Here is a 13,470-nt window from a genome sequence, read left to right on the forward strand (position 1 = left end):
GACTGGAAAGGTAATCTACACTGTTTAGCACAAGGGCACACTACACAGTCTACTATTTTATTTCCAACAGTAGTGAAATCAGTAGCAAACAGTTTACTAAGGACTGAAGTAGAAGTGTGTCCTAGTCTTTTATGCCATAGTGTCACAGCCTTAGACTACAATTAAGAACACCGTGCGACACTTGACAACTCGCTCACGAATCTTTCACGATCTTACAAGCTCAAGTAAGCCTTTTTATACTAGATCGCTAAGAGAATGAAGAAAGACACGAGTTTATACGAAGACTTTTGTATTGCTTTAGAAGATTGCTTGCTTTTGCATGGTCGATTTACAAATGGATGCCCCCCAATTTATACTACTAACTTAGGGGATAAAATATAAATAATAATTGTTACATAAGTCCCTACATATTTACAAATAAACCTTTTTCTCTAGAATTCTCTACATAAGTAAAATATTCTAAGGCTTTTCAAGAATTCTTCCCATATATTCTAGAGTCTTTCCAAGAAGTTCTTCATCGTTCTAGAATCTTCTCATAAAAGCTAGCATACTTATGCTGCCAAATGGACAACTTTATGCCATGTGGCGCTTATGTGGTGTGATGAGGTGGTGGGTCATGACACTCTTCCCCACCTGATGTTGCGACGACCGTGGCACATTGTTGCTGTATGAACAACTGAATCTTGTCTTCTCACATGCATGACCAGTAGAATATTGACTCAATCAATGCCCTTGTGCAACTCCTTAGACATTACATCCTTATTCACTTCTAGTACTTTCTCTATACGTGGTGGCAAAAATGCTCTAGCACTATTGTTTTTAGTCACTCTTGCAATGGTGGCTTTGAGCGTTGACTCCTCTTTCTTAAGGCCCGTCATGAGCTACATAGCCAATAGTTGAGCTTGTCCTTCTATCTTTAGTACCTTAATCAGGGGCACCATACATGATCCTTTTTGCTCCATGACTAAGAGTCGTTGGAGGTAAGGATCGGTCATCTTGTGATATTTTGGAAGAACTCTTGCCCAAGAATTATGTCAAAGATATCTAACAGAGTGATAATAAAGTTGGTTTTGCCTTGACATTGTCTTATGTGATGCTTACTCCATGAGTGACTCAGCACAAGGGAGTGAGTGGCGCATTGACTGTCTTGAGGTGAGTGTTACTTGGATTGTAACTCAACTTCAACTTTGTTGCTTGGCTCTTAGTAATGATGTTGGCCTCTGCACTTATGATGACCATAGCATGAGCGGGTTTTCCATTGATCGTGATAGCTACATATTGTGCACCATATTCTTTTGGATTCTCTGATTGCTTTGTGATAGCTCCACATACACCAATTAGGCCCAACTGCATCATGCCCAAACCTTGCCTAGGTTCTTGTGTATCTTTCTCCTTCAATTCTTGTTATATGGCACAAAGATGATTTTGTTCAGGGCGTCTTGCATAGCCATGCAGCCCACCACATATGTAGCAATTGTTTCCCTTTGTAGTGTGTGTAGTGTGTGTTTTCCTGTAACATCACTCTAACGTCCAAACTTTTTGCCATCAGACTTACAGGTGTCAATCATGTCATGATTCTTGGGATGTGGTTGTTGCTCTTTGCTTTTTCCATGATTTCCTCTACCTTGGTCATGACTACCTCTCTTCTCTTCTCCTTTTCCTCTGTCATGGTTCAAGTCTGTCAAAGCTTCGGCCTGCGTGATGACTTTCATCAATAATCCTAACATATTGGTGCTCCAATTCCATCTTAGCCCAACTTCGCATCCCATCCATGAAGTGGAACAACATATCTTTATCTGTGAGGTTGGGAATCTGAAGCGTGAGGGTGGTGAACTCCTTCACATATGCTCTGCTTCAACTCCTTAAACTTGTGTTTTGCCTCATAGATGACGTTGTTGGGAAAGAATGTCTTCTTCTACCCTTCTCAAAATTGCTCCCAAGTGTTGATGGTGCAAAGCCCCTTCCATATATCGGACTCTTTACGCCTCCACCACAGCATGGCCATCTCCAAGAGGTGCAGCGCGATAGGGTTGATCTTGTTCTCATCACTCTTCACCCTGTTGCACTTGAAGTAGTTCTCCAAATGCCATAGGAAATTCTCCACCTCTTGCGCATCACGGACGCCTTTCAGATGGCTTGGGAGCCTCAACCTTGGCCTCTCTATATCTGTCGAACGACGAGGGTCCTCCAACTTCAATGCCCACTTTGAGTGCTTTCATCTCGGCCTTCATGGCTTTAATTGTGCTTAATGCATCCATGAGCCGACATCCAAGGAAGAGATGATTTTTTCATCTCATATTCCGCATGCCTATGCGCCTCCAACTCTTTGCAGATGTTTTCGTGAAGTCCTCTAGAGTCTTGAACTTGTAATCGACCTTGTTGAAGCGTCTGTCTAAAATCACCACAACCTACCTTGCCGTGTCAACCCCGTAATCCACTCAATTCTAGGCATAATGTCTACGGGTTGTTCCCCACACTCATCATCACTTGCCTCAGTGTCCGAAGGTGAGTGAGATGTTAATGCTTCGCTTCGTGTAAGTTCACACAACAATTTCTCATTCTTCTTAATATTCTTCCTCCCTTTTTGGTGGTTGATCCACCATCCTGCCTGACGTTGTCAGTGCTAGCAGCGTTAATGTCTCCTCATTTGCCATTCCCATTAGTATCAACTTTTGCTTTGATACCACTTTGTCACGGTCTTAGACTTCTACGAAGCACATCGTGCGGCACTAGACAACTCGTTCATGAATTTTTCACGATCTTGCAAGCTCAAGTAAGTCTTTTAATACTAAATCGCTAATAGAATGAAGAGAAACACTAGAGAGTTAATAAGAAGGCTTTTGTATTGCTTTGGAAGATTGTTTGCTTTTGCTTGGTTGAATTACCTATGGATGCCCCTCTATTTATACTACTAACTTAGGGGCAAAGTGTAAATAATAATTATTACATAAGTCCCTTCATATTTACAAATAAACCCTTTTTCTAGAATTCTCTACATGCGTAGACTATTCTAAGGCTTTTCAAGAATTCTTCTTAGCTATTCTAGAGTTTTCCAAGAAGTTCTTCATGGTTCTAGAATCTTCTCATAAATGCTAGCATACTTATGCTTCCAAATGGACAACTTTATGCCACGTGGAACTTATGTGGCGTGATGAGGTGGCGGGTCATGACACTCTTCCCCACTTGATGTAGATGCATTTCTCTAGGATCAGGCATAAATAGGCTAACATTGCTTGCAGCAAATGCAATGTCTGGCCTTGTATTGGACAAGTAAATCAATTTCCCTACAAGCCATTGTTTACAAGCCTTTATCTACCACATAATGTTTTGGAGCATTGCACAATCTATGATATTGGTGTTGCCACTGGTTTATACCAGTGTTATGAATGGCGAGCGCCATTCGCCAAAGGCGATATGGTGAGGCGAGCCGTTGTCTGTCGCCATTCTCACTGAGGCGCGGTAATATCAAAATGGCGACCAGAAGGCGATGTAAATGGCGGCGCCATTTTGGTTTTTTAATTTTTAAAAAAAATTGACTTAATAATATTAGTCAAAATTAGGGTTTTCTTTCTATTTTCAAACTTTCAGTCGCGTTTTCTCCTTGCGATCTCTTCAGCTCGAGTTGCTGCTCCTCTTCCCCTCGCGTCTCTTCTCCTTGCGATCTCTTCAGCTCAAGTTGCTGTCAGGTACCTCTTTTTTTTCTTCTTCTTTTCAGTTCTTCTTCTTCTTCTTGAATTCTCTTCTTCAGTTCTTCTTCTATTCATTTTTCATTTCTTCTCTTCAGAGTTCAGTCCTCTTCTTCGTTTCTTTTTCTTCTTTCTTTTTTAGATACTGAGATACAGTAGCTTGCTGCCTTCACTGCTCTATTTTTTTCCTCTGTTTTATTGTTCACAGTTCACTGCTCTTTTTTTTCCCTCTGTTTTGTTGTTCACAGTTCACTGTTACTGCTTAAGTGCTTACTGCCTATAATTTTTTTAAAAAAAAAATCTTCTATAACTATTTATTCATTTGTCCATAAACAGTGAATTGACTGAATTCAATGGCGGATGCTAGCAAAAAGAGGGACATTGGATGAAATTATAGTACTCAAGGAGCAACGAAAGATTCGGTTAATTGTAACTTTTGTGGGAGTACTTTTAATGGTGGAATAACTCGACACAAGCAACATTTAGTGGGTGGTTTCAAGAATGTTAAACAATGTACAGCTTGTCCGTCGGCGATTATAGAAGAAGTAAGGGCTTATATGCAAAATAAAATCGCTAATAATCCCAAATTTCAAGTGAGGTAGCCGGAAGAGTATATTGATATTGATGATCTTGATGATATGGATGAATATGCGGAAATGATGCCTCCCTCCAAAACTCCAAAGATATCTTCTAATGGAGGTGCATCATCCACCACGCGGAATGTGTCGAAAGGCCCTATGAATCTCTATTTTCCGCAGAAATCAACACAAAAAAGAGGTTTTGAAAAAGGAGGAGGAATTGATGAAACAAAGAAAATGCTAAGAGAGCATGCAGTAAGTGCTTTCGCGATATGGATGTATGATGCAGGGCTCCCTTTTAATTGTGTCAATCACAAATCATTTGATAAATTTATTGAGACAGTAGGACAACATGGCCCCGGAATGAAGCCTCTTGCATTCCATGAAGTTACAGTTACTCACCTAAAAAAAGAGGTGGAGAAAGTGGAAAAATTGTTAATGAGCATAAAGTGCAATGGACAAAGTTTGGATGTTCCATTATGATGGACAAATGGACGGCACGAAATGGTAAAATGATCATCAATATTTTGGTGAATTCTCCAATCGGTAGTGTATTTCTTGGTTCTGTTGATGCTAGCAATGAATCTACCGATTCCACCAAAATGTACAAGTTGTTTGAAAGAATTGGACCGGAAAATGTTGTACAAATTGTCACTGATAATGCTAGAGAGAATGTTAAAGCGGGAAGCATGATGATGGGTGCGTACCCACACATTTATTGGACTCCATGTGCCGCTCATTGCATCAACTTGATGTTTGGTGACATATTCAAGGTTAAGCCATATGCTTCCGGTAATATCACTCTCCTATCCTCTAACTTTCTTTATAGTCAATATTTTATACTTATTAGCTACTAATTACTGTAATCTTACTTTAACAGTTTTTAAGAAGTCCATCAGAATCCATTCTTACATTAGTCAAGGCTATTGTTGTTAAACTTGATGAGAAAATTCACCAAGGAAAGAAATTTGGTGAAACCGGCCAAGACAAGATTTGCAACGGCCTTCTTAACTTTGAGAGCTAGAGAGATATGTACATACAAAGAAAAAACTTGAGAACTTTAGTCCTCTCAATCAAATGGACTTCAAGTAAATTTGCAAAGGAAACTTTGGGGAAAGAAGTTGCCAATCTTATTATTTCTTCCCACTTTTGGGATGATGTTGTTCGAGCACTTACAGTTTGTGGCCCTTTGACAAAAGTGCTTCGTTTGGTGGATGGGGAGAAAAAACCACCAATGAGCTATATTTATAAAGCAATGGATAGAGCTAAAGAAACTATTGAACGGGGTTTTCGTGGAATTAAGAAGCAATATGAGAAAGTGTTTGAAATTATTGATGCAAGGTGGTCAGACCAACTCCATCGGCCTTTGCATGTTGCAGGCCATGTTTTGAACCCAGGATTGTATTAAAAAGCTCAAGAAGAGGGAACTTTACTACAGAGTCTGTGGACTGAGTATTATGCATGTGTTGAGAAGATGATCCCTGATACAACAATACAAGATTTACTAGTCGCTGAGCTTCCTAGGTACAAAATGGCGGATGGACTATTTGGTTGTGGTCCGACTAAAAGAGCTAGAGACAGAAGGTCACCGGGTAAGTGAGTTGATTTAGCTCTTACTTAAATTATTCGACTTATTTATACTCATTAACCTTTAAATTTATTTTATTATAGTGGAATGGTGGTCACTATTTGGTAGTGAAACACCAAACTTGCAAAAGTTTGCCATGAAAGTATTAAGCCTAACTTGTAGCTCATCCGAATGTGAGCGAAATTGGAGTGTGTTTGAACACGTAAGTAAAAAAATTATATCCTAATTTCCATATTATATTAATATCAATATCTATTAGTTAAAATCTATAACTTATGCACAGATTCATTCCCAAAAAAGGAATAGGCTTGCACTATCGCGTCTCAATGATCTAGTGTACATTAAGTACAGTAGAACATTGAAACGTTGTTATGATGCTCGTGATCTCATTGATCCAATTCGCTTCGATAACATTGATGATTCAAATGAATGGTTAGTTGGATACCCCGAAGATCAAGAAGATGAACTAGTATATGAGGATGATGATCTTACTTGGGGTAGTGTTGCTACGACAATTGGAGCTGATGAGAGTATCTATCATCTTAGGGGACTTTCTTCAAGATCAACAGCACTTGACAAGGGCAAAGGAGTAGAAACTACATCTACAAGTTAAACTTCAAGTAGGACTCGGACACTAATTATGAAGACTATGAGGAGGAAGAAGATGAGGAGCAATATAATGATGTAGAAGATGTTGATCTTCAAGAGTTGGATAGTTTTGAAGAAGAATAGACTTTTAGAGTTCTAGTATTATCTTTTTAATTATTGGGTCTTTAAAGTTCTAGACTTTTAGTATCTACTTTTAGTTTTTGAATTGAAATATTTGCTAATATATGTTATTGCTATTGAGATTTTGGATATTTATATATGCAATTAAATATTTTTAATTTTTGGTATTAATTGGCGCATCGATTCAAAAAGGCGAGCGCCTCGCCGCTCGCCTTGCCGCGTGGCGAGGCAGGCCCTTGTCTCCTTTTGTCACCTCTCGCCGTCCAAAACACTGGTTTATACCCTAATTTTCCTGTTTCTTTCGGCAAATCAAGCACATTTTTTTTGGGAAATAAAGATTCCTTAATTTGAGTGTGCCACTTCGATTCCCAAAAAATACTTTACTTTACCAAGCTCTTTGATGTCAAATTCCTTGAGTTAACACTTTTTAAAATTTTGAATCTCCTCTGAATCATCACTTGTTACTATGATGGCATCCACATAAATAACAATGTTGTCACCTTTCTTGTTTTTGAGTGTCGTATGAACAAGATGTGGTCTGTTTGACTTTGTCGATACCCTAGCTTGATCAAAACCTTTGTAAATCTTCCAAACCATGCACGAGGGAGGTGATAGCTTGAATCCATAGAGTTCCTTCTTCAGTCAACACAACATACCCTTCTTGCTTTCAAAACCAGGTGGCACCTCCATATAGATCTCCTCATCTAAGTCTCCATTTAAAATGACATTTTGCTTTCAAAACCAGGTGGCACCTCCGTATAGATCTCCTCATCTAAGTCTCCATGTAAAATGACATTTTTTTAAATCAAACTGTTGTAGGTTCCAATTAAAAACTGCAGCCAATAATAATAAGATTTTGACTGTATTCATTTTCTCCACTGGGAAAAAGTCTCCAAATAATCAAAGTCCATAGGTCTGTGTATAACCCTTTGCTACCCAATGTGCTTTATATCTCTCTATGGACCCATTTGACTTATATTTTATAGTTAACACCCATTTGCACACGACCAACCTCTTTCTTTTTGGTAATTCCACAACATCTCAAAGCCGAAAAGAGATGTTCTAGTTGCCTAGGTAAGGACCATGAACTTCTAGCTTAGGTGGATCCACTAGCTATGTCTTTCTAAGACAATCCTACAGGGGCACGTAGTTAGGGACAAGTAGATTGCTACTAGAGACCCATCCTCTACTAACGGGAGAGACTCCATCTCAATGTCCTCTCGGTGCTAAGTAAAAATTCCAACATAATAGGCATCTTACCAATCCAAGCTAAGTCACATGTCATCCATGGAAAGGTACAATAAAGTAACCAATCCAAGCTAGGTTTCATTAAAATAACTCATTATCTTTGATCCATTTTAGGTGAGAAGACCTTTCAACCTTAGAATCCTTAATGTGAGAAAACCTTTCACATTCATGCATGAGTTAGTTATGTGAGCAATCCTTTCACAATAATTAACCACAACAACAACATATATGCTTTAACTCTCAAAGCAATATACTTCATGTCTCATCAATTCAATAAGAACATGCATAATTCCATAATTCACCTTTCATAGTTCAAGACCCACATCATATCATCATAATTGGAAAACATGGGATTTACATGGGTTCATGTGGAATCATCATAAAAATCATTGTCTTTCATCAATTCATGCATAATAGATCATAATTCAATCATTTAAATCAACATTGAAGAAAACCCATGACAATTGAAGAAAACCATAACTCAATTGAGGATTTCTAACTTTGAAAATAGGAGAATTTGGGAACTCCATGAATGGAAGGAATCCATGGATGAAAACTATCATACCTTGATGCCAAAAGTTTGCAATCAATGGAGGATTAGAAGACTTGGTCTTGAAAACCTTAGCTTGACTTCTTGTTCTTCTCTTAGAGAGAAATATTTGGGGAAAGAACTTGGAGAGATTTGGGGAAATTTAAAGAGTGATTAGAATGGTTAAATTTTAGGCTTAAAAGGCTTATATAGGATCTAGGATTAGGATTAAAACGACCTAGTTTAGGTATTAGATACATAAGAAAAAACCCATATAACCTTGAAAAAAATAACTGACGAGTTTTATTTTTCTAAGTCATTCTCCACGGACGGGTCTACCATATGTGGACCATTCTACTGTCCTTGAACCTGTCCGTGAATGGAGCCATACCAATGCTTGAGTGATAGTTATTGTTGTATGCAATCTCCATCAAGGTAAATGATCATCCCAATTACCCTTGAAGTCAATTACACATTCTCTCAACATATCTTCCAAGGTTTGGGTAGTACGCTTTGCTTGCCCATCGGTTTGTGGGTGAAAGGTCGTACTATGCTTAACACGAGTACCAAAACCCTTTTGGAAAGATTTCAAAAACTAAGAAGTGAATTGGGTACCACGATCGGAGATAATGGATAAGGGCACTCCATGCAACCTTACCATTTCCTTCATATATAACTTGGCATTGTCCTCCGTCGAAAAAGAAACCTTGATGGGGATATAATGAGCCGATTTCGTCATCCGATCAACAATAATCCAAATTGAGTCATGTTGTCGCCGGGTGTGAGGCAAACCAACAATGAAGTCTATGGTCAAATCTTTCTACTTCCAAGTAGTTGGAATACTATATCTTGAGATAAACCTCCCGGTTTTTTATGCTCAACTTTCACATGGTGACAATTGGGATACTTAGCCACAAATTCCACAATATTTTTCTTCATCCCATTCCACCAATAGATCTCTTGCAAGTCACTGTACATCTTGCTGGCTCCCGGGTGTATAAAATATCAAGAATTATAGGCTTCTGACAAGATCTGTTCTGTCAAGTCGTCTACATAAAAAACACACAAACGACCTTGATATCTAAGTATACCATCTCCCCCTTGGGATAAAGCCTCTACGGACTTTTTAAGCACCGCTTCCTTCAATTCAACCAAAGTTGGATCTAGACCTTGCTTGGCTTTCACATCAATCACAAAAGACGATTATGAACCATTGTGAATCATAACACCACACTTGGTAGAGTCAACTAACCGAACACTCAATCAGGCCAATCTATGAACATCTCGAACTAACTCTTTTTTATTATCTTCAATATGAGCAACACTACCCATCAATAATCGACTTAGAGCATCCGCCGCCACATTCGCCTTATTGGGGAGGAGATAGAGAACATTCATGTGAGTCTTTCAATAATTCAAGTCATCTCCTTTAGCGAAGATTTAGATCTTTTTGGTTAAACACATATGGCAAACTCTTGTGGTCGGTAAAGAAATCCACATGAACACCATACAAATAATGCCTCCAAATATTTAAGGCGAAAACAACTGCCGCTAGTTCAAGGTAATGGACCGGATAATTCTTTGCATGAATCTTAAGTTGTCTTGAAGCATAGGTAATGACTTTCCCATTTTGCATAAGGACACATCCTAACCCAATTCTCGAGGCATCGCAATAAACGACAAAACCATCGGTCTCTTCTGGTAAAGTCAACTCCGAAGCGGAAGTAAGTCTATCTTTCAATTCTTGAAAACTCTTCTCACAAGCTTCCGACCATAAGAATTTGGCTTCCTTTTGGGTCAACACCGTCAATAGAGAGGCAATCGACGAAAACCCTTCCACAAACCTTCTATAGTAACCAGCTAAACCCAAAAAGCTCCTAATAACCAAAGGGGATAGAGTTCTAAGCCAACTCTTGACCGCATCTGTCTTCTTAGGATCTACTTCAATACCATTTCCGGAAACAATGTGACCAAGCAAAGCCACAGACTTCAACCAAAACTCACATTTACTAAACTTTGCAAAGTTGTTGGTCCTTGAGGATTTGCAACACAATCTTCAAGTGATTAGTGTGCTCATCTTCACTCCTTGAATATATCAATTTATCATCCATGAACACAATCACAAACATGTCAAGGTATTGCCTAAACACCCTATTTATCAAGTCCATAAAAGTTGCTGGAGCATTAGTCTAACCAAACGATATTAGCAAAAACTCATAATGACCATACCGAGTTCGAGATGCCATTTTTTGAATGTCATCTCCTTTTACACTCAATTGGTGATAACCCAACCGAAGGTCAATCTCAGATAAGTAACTTGCTCATTGAAGTTGGTCAAACAAATCATCTGTCCTTGGAAGAGGATATTTGTTCTTCACGATGACCTTATTCAATTGTCGGTAGTCAATACATACGAAGTGAACCATCTTTCTTTCTAACAAAAACTGGAGCACCCTATAGAGAAATACTCAGTCGGATGAAACCCTTATCAAACAAAACTTTCAATTGCTTCTTCAATTCTTTAAGTTTTGTCGGAGCCATTCGATAAGGAGGAATAGAAATAGGTTGCGTATCTCGGAGAAGGTCAATACCGAAGTCTATTTCCCTTTCGGGAGGAATACCGGGTAGATCATCTGGGAACACTTCCGAAAACTCGTTAACAGCGGGGACCTACTCAAGAGTAGGGGTTTCAGAATCTACATCCCTCACCTTAACTAGATGGTAAATGCAACCCTTAGAATTCCTCTTTCTAGCTTTAAGACAAGAAACAAACTGCCCCTTAGGCACAGAATTTCCCCCTTTCCATTCTAGGACAGGCTTATTCAGGAACTAAAACTTGACTACACGAGTTCTACAATCAACAGAAGCATAACATGAGTGCAGCCAATTCATACCAAGGATAACATCAAAATCTAGCATATCTAGCTCTACCAAGTCAACAAAAGTAACTCTATGAGACAAGGAGACGGGACACTTTCTATAGACTCTCTTAGCCACAATAGAATCACCAACATGAGTAGAGACAGAAAAAGGTATCAAACCTCATCGCCACATATGGCTTCACAAAAGACAAGGTAGCACCGGGGTCAAGTAAAGCATAAACATCAAGTTGGAAGACTTTCAACATATCGGTAACCACATCGGGAGAACCCTCTTGTTCACCACGAGTTTGGAGTGCATATAACCGATTATGCTTGGGAGCAATGGAACTCGAACCAATGGGAAGAGCTTGCTTACCCTCTCTTCCTTTAGCCGTAAGCATTGGGCAGTCCCACATCTTGTGACCACTTTTACCACAACCGAAGCAAGCATCCGTGCCGGTGAGACACTTACCCTCGTGCTTCTTCCCATACCTAACACATGTAGACATAGGCAATGATGATCCACTACCATTCCCTCCTTGAGGCTTAGGGTAAGACACTCTATTTTTGAACTTAGAAGGAGCATTGGAGGAATCTTGGCCGAAAAAACTTTGTCGAAACTTATTTCCATCAAACCTTGCATGAGAGAAATTACCATCACCGGATTTTGCCCTCTTTGCCTCCCTAGACCTTTCCTTAACTTTCTCCTCTTCGATCTATTGAGCATGTACCATGAGACGAGAGATGTCCATGTCATTGATGAGCATGGTTGTACGACATTCTTTAACCACCGTTTCGAACACACCCGAAATGAACTTACTCATTCTTGCCCTAGGATCGGAAATCATGGTGGGAGCATATCGAGATAGTTGTGTGAACTTCAAAGCATATTCTTTCACACTCATATTTCCTTGACGAAGGTTGATGAACTCAAGTGCCTTTGCCTCCCTCATTTCAAGGGGAAAGAACCTACCAAGGAAAGCAACCTTAAATTTTTCCCAATCAAGAGGACCCGCATCAACTGCCCTCTCTTTCTTCCATTGGTTGAACCAAACTTGAGCAACACCCTTAAGTTGGTAAACGGCCAATTCCTCCTTTTCCACTAGCGCCACTCCCATGATCACCAACTCCTTATACACTTCATCAATAAACTCTTGAGGATCTTCCTCAACCTTTGACCCATGAAACTCCGGGGGATTCATTTTAGTAATTCCCTCACTCTAGATGCCGTCGTACCCACTTTTGGGTTCACAGGGGCCACAACCTCCCTATTGGCTTAAGCCGTCATGGCTTGAGCCAACACTTGAAAAGCAACCCTAAACTCCGCATTAATCACTTGCTCGGCCAAAGGGTTGACCGAAACTTGAGAAGGAGTTGGAAGAGCCTCTTGTTCCACATTCTCATTCTCTTTCCATCTAACATAAACTCTTTGAAGGGTCATATCCCGAAAAGCACCGGATAGGGATTAGGATAAAGACATATAGAGTTATACTCTACCGCATGACTTTAGAGTAATGAAATAAGTGGAGTTATCTTATAGCCTCTTATTCATAAATGTGGCGCGCTTCACACTCATGAACAAGACTCCACTCGACGTGGCTTATGAGACTTCCTAGGACCTTTCTAAACCTTGTGCTCAGATTACCAATTTTGTCACGACCCAAGGTACCCCCTAGGCGTAACATGGCGTATAGGACCCCAAAAGGCCCCATACAACCCACTTAGCATTCATAACATAAGACGTAGACTGAAGAGAGGTAAAGAACAACATTTCAAGTTCAAGAGTTTTATAAAAGTAAAACGAAAGTCTAAACACTTGTCTCATTAGCCATCTAGTACATAAGAATCAAATTGGGCCTAGCCCATACATCACGTCCAAAACTAAAAGTAAGAAAGAAAACTGAAATAATGAAAATCCATCCTCGCAGCATGAGGACTCACCAAAGCTCAAACTCTCAAATCAACATCTAGCCACGAAACTGAGAACCCTAACTATCAGACCCAACATTTGTGGAAATGTAGGCAAGAGTATGCGTCAGTACAAAACAATGTACCAAGTATGATAGTTATGCAAAAAACATTTAAACATGCTAAAAAGGTACATTTTTTCATAAGTAATCAATGATCAAGCTAAAACATAAATCTTGAGAGATAGAAATCATAGGTCATAAAACATGATCAATGCAAATAGACATCATCTTAAGTCATATGTGAGATTCTTTTTGAAGTAATAGTTCATTATTGTGGGAGA

At 39.3% G+C, this 13,470-nt stretch overlaps 1 protein-coding gene and 1 pseudogene across 1 annotated transcript; one reads left to right on the forward strand and one right to left on the reverse strand.

The window, feature by feature from the left end:
* The window catches only part of LOC125855690 (transcription factor GTE4-like), a 59,326-nt pseudogene that overhangs the window by 21,548 nt on the left and 24,308 nt on the right, over positions 1 to 13,470 (forward strand).
* On the reverse strand, positions 11,199 to 12,421 carry LOC125855710 (uncharacterized). Its single transcript, XM_049535446.1, has 3 exons — positions 12,275 to 12,421; positions 11,509 to 11,935; positions 11,199 to 11,209 (listed from the first exon to the last, which is right to left on the reverse strand). The coding sequence occupies exons 1-3, from the start codon at positions 12,419 to 12,421 to the stop codon at positions 11,199 to 11,201; spliced, it is 585 nt and encodes a 194-aa protein (XP_049391403.1).

The sequence above is a fragment of the Solanum stenotomum genome, chromosome 1, assembly GCF_019186545.1.
Source record: "Solanum stenotomum isolate F172 chromosome 1, ASM1918654v1, whole genome shotgun sequence".
Taxonomy (NCBI): domain Eukaryota; kingdom Viridiplantae; phylum Streptophyta; class Magnoliopsida; order Solanales; family Solanaceae; genus Solanum; species Solanum stenotomum.

Bases quoted from the DNA above. Each gene is read 5' to 3' on its own strand.
- LOC125855710 (XM_049535446.1), bottom strand. From the start codon at position 12,421: ATGAATCCCCCGGAGTTTCATGGGTCAAAGGTTGAGGAAGATCCTCAA. The intron at 11,936-12,274 runs GTTTGGTTCAAC...CATGCTCAATAG, and splicing joins AACTTAAGGGTGTTGCTCAA to ATCGAAGAGGAGAAAGTTAA.